At 45.0% G+C, this 12377-nt stretch overlaps 1 protein-coding gene and 1 pseudogene across 6 annotated transcripts in view; both read right to left on the reverse strand.

Annotated features, from left to right (window-relative positions):
* The window catches only part of VPS35L (VPS35 endosomal protein sorting factor like), a 114180-nt gene that overhangs the window by 73772 nt on the left and 28031 nt on the right, over nucleotides 1–12377 (reverse strand). For all 6 annotated transcript variants that reach the window (XM_036076018.2, XM_036076019.2, XM_036076017.2 and 3 more), the window contains 3 exons: nucleotides 7376–7435; nucleotides 1616–1712; nucleotides 862–909 (listed from right to left, as the gene is read on the reverse strand). In XM_036076018.2, coding sequence (XP_035931911.1) covers nucleotides 862–909; nucleotides 1616–1712; nucleotides 7376–7435 — 205 coding nt within the window. The remainder of the gene's footprint in view (nucleotides 1–861; nucleotides 910–1615; nucleotides 1713–7375; nucleotides 7436–12377) is intronic.
* On the reverse strand, nucleotides 6157–6232 carry LOC118525341 (U4 spliceosomal RNA; annotated as a pseudogene).

Here is a 12377-nt window from a genome sequence, read left to right on the forward strand (position 1 = left end):
CAACATGGGACTTGCCTCTGCCTCAGGCATTATCCTTCCCAAATGGTGAGGCAAAATAATTTCTTTTCGGGGCATTAAGAAACAATTAATTCTGAAAACCAGTTCATGTTATCCCTAAAAAATACCCCAGACACCCTTAGATCCAAATCAAGTATATTTGGTACACATTCTAAACCCAATAAAACGACTTCGCTATGAAGCACCAGGAGTTGGCCCCTGGCTTCAGGGAGTTTATTACCTACAGGCTATTCAACATGACCTAGCGTTTTGTTGGCTCTGCAGAAAACAGATCTGGTTTCTCCCAGCCCTGGAAACTACTCTCAAAACAAGGCCCAAGAGTAGCATGGGGCTCAGGGGCAAAGGCTTTTGCTTCTGACAGCATCTTCATCACCACCTTCAGCAGCATCAGCAAATACTGAGCACAGGCCCACTGGGTGGCAGGCAGTGCTCTCGACAAACCCTCACCGACCTCTTTTTATGGCCTCGTTCACAGAAGAGGAAACTGAGGGTCAGAGATGCTTCATAACTTGCCAAGACCACACAGCTACTAAAGGCAAAGCGAGGATTCTTCCATGAACCACTCAACCACCTTCTCCTAGCTTGAGTTTTCTTCTCCATCAAATAGGAATTATAATGGTATCTCTACCTAACCAAGTTTCCAGTTAGATCAGAGGAGAAAATGCACAGAAGATGCTTAGCACCAGATCTGCTACATGCTAGGTACCCCAATGAATGATAGCTATCACACTGCCGTGTGTGTGTGTGTGTGTGTGTGTGTGTGTGAGAGAGAGAGAGAGAGAGAGAGAGAGAGAGATATTTCTTGAAAATGTTATGGTTCTAGACATTGAAGAAGAGCCTTACGTTTTGGAGAGGAACTTGTTACACTTCAGGATGGATGCTTCCACATAACTACAAAAACATCCTGTTAAGGAAGACATTTTCCAGATGGCCTGTTCCCTATGGCAAAGAGACGAGACCACTCACGAGCAGAACTTAGCATGACTTCCGGACACGGAACCACAATGGCTCTCACCAGCCCAGAGAATTGCATTAGCTAACAGCCCGTGGTTTCCATAGTTGGTTTTCAAGATTTCATACTTATTTAAAATACATTTTGGGAAAAAAATTACATGCTGATTCACAGTTGCTTGCTGAAGTTTAAACTGTGTTTTGAGCATTTCCCATCGAGGCTTTATGGGGAGAGAATGAACTTTAGATAACCAAGATTCATTTGTGTATAAGTCAAACTCTCTGTTCTCCAAAACTGGCATCCGTGCTGAGAAGCCTGACCCTGCTCCTTTCAAGTTTTTGGAACCAGAGAAAACACATAAAAATGAAGCATTTTAATTGAGAGAATTAATGTGGGAATGTTCCTCTAGGAAACAAAAGTCTGGTACATGGCATCATATTCAAAGAAAGAAAACAGAACACTATTTGGGGAGAGAGGAGTCCAAAGGCTTTGACAATGCGGCTGGCCCCGGATTTTCAAGCTAGCAACCGTAACAGGACCAAATTTTCAACAGGAATTTCAGGGCATCCCATCACATGGCTTCCATTAATGGTGCAACTCTTTCAGCCTATCTTTAAAATCATCAGACCAAAAAAAAAAGGATACAATCTTGGAATGAGTTCCCTGATGGAAGCAATCTTGAAAAACCAATTTAAGCATGTTTCTTTGGCCGTGTCATTTACATTCTCTGGAGAGAAGTGATCTGAAATACAAAAACAATACCCATCAGGATCTGTTATAGCTGCTACGGGTCCTGAGATAGGAGAACGTTACAATGGACAAGAAGGGGTGGCCTCCCCAGTTCTTCTAGGTCTTTCCTTCCAAGTATTAATATTATTAGGAAACAACTGGTGACAGTGAAAGCTTACATACGAGGCTTTCCAAGTGCTGCTCAGAGTGCTTTATAGACATCAAGTCACCTCATCCCCACAACATCCCTCCACAGTACATACTTTTTTTTTTTTAATTTTATTTATTTATTAGAGAGAGAGAGAGAGTGGGCGAGAGAGAGCATGAGCGGGGGGGGGGGGGACAGGGAGGGGCAGAGGGAAAAGGAGAGGGAGGAGCAGACTCCCTGCTGAGTGGGCAGCTCAACGCAGGGCTCAATTCCAGGACCCTGAGATCATGACCTGAGCTTTACTTTACTCTGACAGATGCAGAGACCAAGGCACAGAGGTAGTTAGGGCACACAGCAAGCAAAAGTCAGAGCTGCAATTCAACCCAGCTGGACATGATGCTGGAACCAGAATCACCGACCTTGAATTGTGAGAGCAACAGGACAGAAGTCAGGATCCCTGGCCCTAGGCTGGCTGCCCCACCAGCCCTGACCTTTTCATTGTTATTCTGAGTTTTCTGGCCCCGGCACCCAAGCCTGGTCTTGACAGGCATCTTAATAAGGAATGGAAGAGCGTATGGAACAATGAGAACAACAATCAACACCACCCCCCCCCCAAACTCATCACCAACAAGGCCATTGTGGAACTCTCACATAGAAATGATTTCTTCTAAATCATTTCCACATATTAGATTCCCACCCCACCGATGGATGTGCTTTATACTTCTGGCATTCAATCACAAAGCAGGGCGCCTGACTGGCTCAGTCGGTAGAGCATGCAACTCTTGATCGCAGGGTCATGAGTTCGAGCCCCACGTGTGGCACAGTTTACTTAAAATTAAAAAAAAAAAAAATCAAAAAGGGAGAAGTTAATCGCTTTAGAAGACAACAAACGAATTCTAGCTTGCTGTCCTCATCTTTGTTGTGCACAGAGTCATTTTTCATCCCTGATTCTGCTTTCTGCAACTTGGTGGCACACAATTAAGGTGATCGAAATTCCAAAGCAATCAGCAAAAAGATAAACCTCCAGGTACTTCCTAGCAGAGAACAGTCACTAATCACAATTGCAGATATTTTGGAATTGCAATCTCAAGTATTTATCTATTTTTGGATGTTATGGAATGCGCTTCATTCATTCAAGAACTATTCACTTGCCAGTTCCAAAGGGAAGGGAAACTACCATTTCCCATTTCCTGCCCTAAACCCGTGCACTTAAAAGTAATTTTTTTTTTCCCAAGTTCCAAGAGATCCAGACAGGAAAAGATAAGGGTTATTCTTAAATTCATTTGTCAATCGTGCCTGGTGGAAAAAGGACGGGTGGGATTAATTTCCCTTCATAGGACTGAATCATGGGACCTGAAACCCAAAAGCAAAAATAAGTCTCTGAGATCATCTAATAAAACCCCTCACTCTACCGATGAGAGAATGGAGATTCAGAAGAGAGCTGGCATCACTGTAAGCTATAACCCACCAGCCCTGACAAGAGCCTTATCTGCTGAAGCCCATGGTTGGACGTGGGAGACCCCGGGGACACAGAAAGGCAAGCTGTCCTGGGTGTCCACATCGCCTGCAAGCTATACAATAACCTGCACATGCCAATACAAACGCTTCAGGCTTTCCTTCCAGCTCAAGAGATCATTTAAGAGAAAACCATGTTAAGGGAGGACTTGAAAATCCTGTAGCAAAGTGGGGCACCTGGCTGACTCGGTCAGTAGAGCACGCAACTCTTCATCTTGGGTTCGTGAGTTGAAGCCCCATGATGGGCGTAGAGCTTACTCAAAAACTAAAAAATTAACTAATTAAAATCTTGTAGCAAAGTAAATCTTACCTGCCTATGTAAGATATACTTCATTTGCTCAACACAGATGTTTTAAGAACCAACTAAAAGTAGTATTCTAGGCTCTGAAGAGATAATAATACACAAGACAGACCCTGTCCTCATGAAGCTTATATTCCAGCAGAGGGAAAAACATAATAAACAGCAAAAAGAATAAGCAAGCAAGCAAACAAATCAGGTAATATCCAGTAATAGCCAACACTATGAAAGATATAAAACTAAGTATTAGATTAGACAGTGACTTTGGGGGTGCATTTTCATTAGACAGGGTGGTCCCCAAAGACTCTGGCAGAGGTGGCATTTGAGCTGAGCCCTGAATTGCAAAAAGGAGCCAGCCATACTTAGATGTGGAGGAAATGTATTCCAGGAAGAGGAAACATCAAGTGCAAAGGTCCTGAGGCAGATATTATCTCTGGTCAAAGAAGAGAAAAAGCAAGCCAATGGGGTAAGCAGGAAGGAGAGAAGCAGGCACTGCACGCCAAGTCATAGAGGGCTGTAGCCTTGGCAAGGAGCTGGAGAGTTTTTCTAGGTGCAACAGAAACTCCCTGAAGGGTTCTGGGCAGAGCAATGGCCTTACATGACATGATTTATACCTCAGCACTTAGGCTGCTTACACGGAGAATGAATTCAGAATGTGGAAATTAATTCGGAGACTTCAACGTAACAAAAAGCAAAGATTCTTCCTTCTATTCCCACTTATTTTTCTTTTATGGTGCTTCTTTTTTCAACCCTGAACTTCTGTGGATATTTTAGGAGGAGGGAGGAGACCAGTGAGTCTAGCTCTCTTTCCTCTGCCAAGTCTCTACCCTATGAGCGAGAGGTCTCTTTACATAACAGCGCATATAGGGATGTCATCTTAGCACGCGCCTCAAAGGCCAGGTCAATTAAGGACACTGCTTATCCAGATGCAGCCTACATCAGCCACAGGGAGAAACCGAAGATGGGAATGCCCACAGTTGACGACAACCGCAACACGACAAACCCAAGTTCTTTCTCCCAAGATGGAAATAAAGTTACTTTATCACTTAGAGTAGATGGTCTCTCCACACATAGGCTGGATTAAGAAATGGTAGGGAAAAACTACCACATACAGTAGTATGTACTTTCCATGACCCCAAAGGACACCGGTATCCTTCTAAACTCATAAAATAGGTATGCATGCCTCAGTTCAAATTCCTGAAGGTGAAGGGCTCAAAAATTAAATTCACCAGTCAGAACTTGATTCAACTGGAAAGAATGAGTACACATGCCACCAGATTCCTCTCTGTACATAATCTCTTTAGGCAGAATTCCACACAGTCAATTTCAAAAGCTTTCTTCATAATTATTGTTAAGAGACATCCCCCAAATCACTGACATTTTTGAGAGAAATTTGCCCTTTTCCCTCTCAGGTTCTTGGAACCAGAAAACACTACGTGCAGATGAAGATTTTCACTGAAAGAAAAAAAAATTAAATTATTTTCAAGAAGAACAAAAGCCTGATTTGCATCGCTCGAGGTAAAAAAAAAAAAAAAAAAAGGTATTTTGGGGAAGGAAGAGTTTCCGTGATCAAAGTGCTAATTAATAAATTTAGACAAGGTCTGGAAATGAATACGAAAATAGTCTTTTATCTTGAACTTTTATAGTTTAGATAGGAGGTTGTTAGTAATTTTTCCTTAACTGGCTCTAAAATATTATTTGTATCCTTAGTGAAAATTGGGAGGAAGGAAAATCATTGCAGTAGATATAATCTCAAAGGCCTCTGGGGGTTAGACAGGTAACAAATATTCTTATGTGGTTAGGTGTACAACAATATGAAGTAGCAGACTGTGTATTAAAAAGCATGTTAAAAAATGCTGTTGGAGGGGCGCCTGGGTGGCTCTTGACTTCGGCTCAGGTCACGATCTCAGGGTCATGAGATCAAGCCCCAAGTCAGGTTCTGTGCTCAGTGGGGAGTCTGCTTGAGATTCTCGCACTCTCTCTCTCTCTCTCCCTCTTCCCCTCCCTCTGCTGTCCTCTCTAAAGTAAATAAATATTTTTGGGGAAAAATGCTGTTGTAGGGGCACCTGGCTGGCTCAGTCAGTGGAGCATGCGACTCTTGATCTTAGGGTTAGGAGTTCAAGACCCATATTGGGTGTAGAGATTACTTAAAAATAAAAAGAATACTGTTGTAGCCACAAAAAACACCTATTTGGGTTTAATTCTGCTTATAGACGAGCATTTACTGCTGCTTACTTGTATGGCACACAAGTTGGCAAGTTTAAATTAAATAGGTGCACCTAGACTTCCCAAATCCTTAAAGCTGACAGAGAAGGCCTTTGCACTCAAGCTGGCCTCTGCCTACCTCTCCAGGCTCACTGCCTCCCAATCTTGAGATGCCTTAGAACATGCGAGGAGTGGTTAATAACATCACGGATGTGATGTGGTGTAGGGGAGGATCTAGAGCAGCACCAACCAATAGAAATACCACGTGAGCCACGTTCAAAGAGACTGAAACAAGTGAAATTTTAATTAGCAATAATCGCGCCTCGGATAAACCTCACTGGCTACGATACTGCCACTGCGCAAAGCTTAAAACAAGTGAAATTTTAATAAAATGCCTTATTTAACCCAATTCACCCAAAATGTCATTTCAACATGCAATCAGTTTTAAAAATCATCGGTGAGATACTTCATGGTCTTTTGTTTCTATTAAGTCTCTGAATCCGATGTATTTTTATACACACAGCACACCCTCCATTTGGACTGACCAGATCTCAAGTGCCCCACATGACCCATGTTGGCCGCCATGTTGGACGGCACAGATCCAGCTTAAGAGCAAGGCTCCCACTAGCTGGTGACAGGGCCGAAGGCAAGTCCTTGGCTCGTCCCCCATGGGTTTGCTCATCTGACGCCAGATGACTCTTCCAGCCCAAAAGGTCGGTGGAGTCCTGTCTCTGAGAAATAGCTGTATTAAATCGTTTTTAAAATAACAGATACAGAGATGGATGAAAGAATTAATGAATAAGTGAACAGGTCAATTATGGGTTACGGTTGCCGATGCCATCATTTGGCTGAGAACAGGAGCAGTGGGAGCAAGCTTGTTGTGGTAACTTGTATGGATGAGAACGTTTCCTTACAGCAGCTCTAGAAACTTGAAAGGAGGGACAAGAGGTAAGAGAAGCCGCTGCTGAGAGTTCCATGTTGCCAGACAAATCGTCACCATTTATGTTACAACAGATTCATAATCAAGCTGTCCCATTTTAACCCCCTGAGAATTTAAAATGGATTGGCAATAAATTTAATGCACACATCACTTAAGCACAGACTGTAAATGCAAAGTATCTGTTATCGATTTCTTTGACATTGTTCTTTAGTATATATAAAGTTGGTTTCTGCTATTTGCTTCTCAGGAGACAGATACAGGAAAAAAATGTCAGGCAGTGGAGGAATTTAAGTTGGTATAAAAGGTCAGCTGAATCTAGTTGCAGTATCTTTTTATTTTCCTGGATTCCAAGGACTTGCCCAAATTCTTAGCCAGGCCATTTGAAAACCTTCTAATGTTTTTTTTTAGAAAACTGAGACGATCAGAAATCTACAAAGGTGTTTCTTCTACTTTTAACACACCAAAAACAAAATAAATCTTACTGAGTCTCCATAAATCCTGACTTGATAGAAACCATACTAATCACAACTCCAGGGCAGAACGAAACCAGTAGAACAGCTCTGACATTACCTGGTAAGACGCTGCGGTTATCCACACACATGGAGAAGATGCGCTCATACACGAGCTTTCCTGGGGAGAAAAGGACAGATGGTGTTAGCATCCCGCTCTTCAGGAGTGAACACTAAATAAACGTTTGTTAATTAGGGACAGAGCCGGCGTGGCCCAGAGCACTTTAACTTGTGATGGTATGCTGCCACCTAGTGGGACAAATTTAAGCCGTGTTTCTTTTGTTTCTGTTTTTAATAAAGCGCAGGGACTTTTACTTTCTGCGAGGCAGGGAAGTCATCCTTCTCCCCTTAGAGAGGGAAACTTAGGGCCAAGGGGACCTCAGGCACCTCCATTCACTCATCAGCGAATCATCCATGTTGTGCTTCTAAGCCAGAGGCTGCAGATGGGCAGCCTGTGGGTGGAATCCAGCCAGGGATCCATTTTGTTTGGCCCACAACACAAAGGCCCACAAAGTGCTTTAACATTTTTTTTTTAATTAGTTGCCAACAGGTTAAAAACTTTCGTTCATGTGAAAAACCCGATTTCCTGCTTCTTCACAAATGATGTGCCAAAAATGGCCCATATCCCTACAGGATAAAAATGAGCTATGACAGGGGCGCCTGGTGGCTCGGTCAGTTAAGCATCTGCTTTCAGCTCAGGTCGTGATCCCAGGGTCCTGGGATCGAGCCCGCATCGGGCTCCCTGCTCAGCGGGGAGCCTGCTTCTCCCTCTCCCTCTGCCTGCTGCTCCCCCTGCTTGTGCTCTCAAATAAATAAATCTTAGAAAAGTCTCTTTAAAAAAAAAAAAAAAAAAAAAAAAACAATGAGCTACAACAAATTGGTAGCTGACTCTTCAAATGGCATATATACCACCCAGTCTGTCCCAGCTTCCACCATGCTGTCTCTCAGCAACGGTCTGGGGCACTCATTTATGTGATCTGCCTGGTGCCCAGAAGCATCGAAATTTGAGATTCAACTAGCAAGTGCTACAGGGTAGAAATTTGGGTCTGTTTTGCTCACGGATATATCCCCAGTACTAAGATCAGTGCCTGGCACACCGTGGACGCTCAGTATTTGCTAGATGCATAAACAAACGTATTTTAGGTGATGTGGGTCATAGGTCACTGCTGCAAAGACTCAAATCTGCTACTGTAGCTCAAAAGCAATCACAGACAATGTATAAGCAAATGGATGTGGTCGGTCGTGTTCCAATAACAATAATAAAACTTGACTTACAAAAACAAGTGGACAGGGTAGACTTCGGCCACAAACCACCCCTTAATCTAGGACTAAAAGTTTTATTTATTCTGTGTTATTTTAGAAAATACTATCAACATCAAAGGGATAAAAATTATAGTTCTATTCCTTTCCTGGAGCCTTCCAAATCACCTTTAATGTCAAAAGTATTTCCCTGAGCTCTTGCGTTATTTTTTTTTTTCCCCATAACCCCATCATTCGGGGAAGCAAAGAAGCACACAACCGGTCCTCACATGGAAAAAGAGACAGGAAGTTCTAAGAATGTGAAGTCAAATGACTTCACCAAGAAATGACACAAGGCTAGGACGAAGGGCAGGAAGCCATCTAGGTGCCTCTCCCAGTGTGGACTACTTACGTTACAATCACATGAAGAAACCTGTTGAAAAGGCACATTCCTGGGGCCCACCTCAGAGCTAGTGAAAAATAGTATTTTGGAGGGTGAGGACTAGGAATATGAATTTTGAATAACCTTAGCTAGGGAATTCTTGTCTACACTCAAGCGTGAGGACCATGGATTTAGACAAGCACCATGGGTCTCGGAGCTAAAACTTGCCTTGGGCATGGGAATCTCTAAAAACAGTGACAAGCCCCCCCTCTTCCCTCTAAACCAGTGGTCCCCAACCTCGGCTAAACACTCGAAGCACCCGGGGCGCCTGAAAATAGGCTGGTGTCTGTGTCTGTCCCCAAAGGTTCTGACAGAAATGATCTGGGGTCCAGCTTGACCATTGGGAGTGTTTTTAAAGCTCCCCAGGTGTGCAGCCGAGGATGAAAACCCCTGCTCTACACCATCAGTTCAATTGAGAAGCTCCCAGGAAGCCTCAGGGAATAAACCCCAGTTCTCAAAGCCACCTGCCTTTTTCCTCCTGGCCGGAAGTGCTTTCCTTACCTGCGGCCATGGGCTCCCGTGGCAGCCACATCTGGGGCCATGATGGGCCTCCTCTTGAGGACCACAGAACACAGCACTGGGACTGCATATAATTTTTACCGTGGGCCATCACACAGCAAGCCATGCTGGTCACCTCTCACCTCCTATGGTACATAGACTAGACTTAAGAGCACAAAACGCCTTTACTTGCTCCACAAAAAGCCTGCCATCCCTCTAAAACCACAACGTGTATAGTGTACCTTCATATGCTAAGGGGCCTTCAACTACAAAATCATTTTTGGCCAAACGAGTTTGGTGAGTATTATTTTTTCCTTTGTTAGGTTAGTGGACAACAGTCTTGAGAAATAATACCTGATCCTAGATTTATTTCCTTTCCCGACTGTCTTACAAATCAAGAACACTAAAATAGATAAATAATTCTCTGAGCACTAACTTTGCACCAGGTACTTTCAAAGTTGCTTACATGATCCTGCCAGCAAACTCTTAGAAGAGGAAAAACGTTATATGCTTCCTATTCTCTTAATTCCCTCCAGGAACCCCCAGAGGCAGGATCTATTATGCCCATTTTACAGGGGAAGAAACCAAGTGTTTCTTGGTCAGATGCACATGACTCTGGAACAGGACACACAGGCAGGGGACGTGGGCCGAGAGACTCCAGAGCCCAGCTCTGTGCTCGGTGCCTCCGGTGAAATCCCCCTCGAAGTCCAGCATGCATCTTCCCATCTGCACATGCTCAGGGCCGTGTCCCACAACCCTGCCCAGCAAGATGCTCCCACCTTCGGTCAGTCCTGTCAACCACTAAACACCAGCCCACCTACAGTCAAGCACCTCCCTACAGAGCACCATTAGAACGATGCACACAAGCCGCATCACGGCGCTCCGAACTTCCACCCGAGCAAGGCAGACTCCCGCCCGTTTTGTGAAAGGTGAAAACATTTTGTTCCGGGCAAAGCACAACAGTCTCCTTGAGCACCTGCAGATGCAGGCTGCCTCACAATCCTGAGGAATACTAATCACAACAGGTCCTGACAAGGGCACCATACTAATCACAACAGGTCCTGACAAGGGCAGCCTATTTTCAGGTGCCCCGGGTGCTTCGAGTGTTTAGCCAAGGTTGGGGACCACTGGTTTAGAGGGAAGAGGGGGGCTTGTCACTGTTTTTAGAGATTCCCATGCCCAAGGCAAGTTTTAGCTCCGAGACCCGTGGTGCTTGTCTAAATCCATGGTCCTCACGCTTGAGTGTAGACCACTGAGATGTGGAGGAAGGAGAATGACGTCGAAGGCCGGTACCTCATTTGAATGTTCGGTTTCAAAAAAGAAAAACATTCCTCTGATTCGAAATTTTAAAAAGGCTGTAGAAGGTATGAGGCAAGTTTCTCTCTGGCCCATCCCCATCCACCCCACGGCCCCCGCCGGCCTCTGAGGACTCCCACTGCTATTGAATTTCTTGGACATCCTTCTAAATGTTTCTTCAGGCAAATAAAAGGGAATGTGAACAAGTATTCTAATTTCTCCTCCTTTCTTACACAAAACAGAACATACTCTACAGCTGTTCTGCATCTTGATTTTTTCACGTGACGACATATATACCCCAGAGATCTCTCCACGCCGGAACGCAGAGCACACCCTCACTCTTTCTTGTGGGCTTCCTATGCTCCGGGGTACAGATGGACCGTCATTTATTTAAATGGTCCCCTAGTGATGGCCACTTGGGTTGTTTCCAGGGTTCCGCTATCACAAATGGGATGAATTCCCAGGGGTGAAGTTGCCAGGGTCAAATGTACACACATTTGTAATTTTCATGGAGAGCAACATTCCCCCCGTGAGCCAAATACAAGAGAAACGAAACAGGTCTTTGACTACAGAGAAAACTCAGACTCCCAGCCCTGCCGCTCACTGCCCACCTTGCGACCCTGGGCGAGCTATTTACTTCTCTGTGCCTTGGGCCCCTCACCTGTGAAATGGAGTCATTAGAGACCCCACCTCACAGGTTGTGATGAAGACAACGTGATGTAATATCTCTAAAGCACCCAGAACAGAGTCAGGCCCAAGGACATTATTTGTTGAGGGTTTATCACTGCTGTTACCAATTCTCAGCCCAGCTAATCTCTGGGATAGGGCAAAAACAGGCATGTGCATCATATCCCGGCTTGCCAAAGGAGGGCACTGGGATGCCGCCACCAGAGGCTGACGGAACGGCTGCCCAAAATTCTCACAAGGTTAATGTCCGGATCTGGCCAGGCTTGTAGGTTAGAAGCCAATCCATCGGCGTCCCCGTGCTAGTCTCACTCAGAATGCTGACTCATGCAGAAGAAACTTGCAGGAGGCAGGTTAGGGAAACCAGAAGGCTGGTGTGTTAACCCACCATGAGAAACAGAACTGTCAGGAGAACCAGACACAACCACGGACCTCTCTCCCTGACTGATGTCCTCGCTGCTGAAGGCAAGCTGCGCATGAGGACAAGTCAAGGCCCGAAGGGCATATGACTGGGTATCTATTCTGAGAGCCTAACTCACCCATCCATTCTGCAAATCCATTCATTTTCTCCATCTCTGCCATCTCCCCAGCCTCCCACTTGAAGTGCTAGCCACGCTCCCTGACCCACCTCCGCCCGACAGTCTCAACAAGCAGCCAATAAAACTTAAATCATCACATCCCTGCTCGCCTTAACACTCTCAGTGGTTCCTTATGTCCTCAGCGTAAAAGCCCAAGTCCTTCCAATGGCCCTCAAGGCCCACCAGGACCTCCAGCCATGTCAGCTGCTGAGCCACCACCCTGCACACCCCCTCCAGCCACCCCAGCCTCTTCAAACCTGCCAGGCACGCTCCTACCCCAGGGACTTTGCACCCGCTGTCCTCGGCCTAACGTGGCTGCACTCTCC

The sequence above is a fragment of the Halichoerus grypus genome, chromosome 6 (assembly GCF_964656455.1).
Source record: "Halichoerus grypus chromosome 6, mHalGry1.hap1.1, whole genome shotgun sequence".
NCBI classification, from domain to species: Eukaryota; Metazoa; Chordata; class Mammalia; order Carnivora; family Phocidae; genus Halichoerus; species Halichoerus grypus.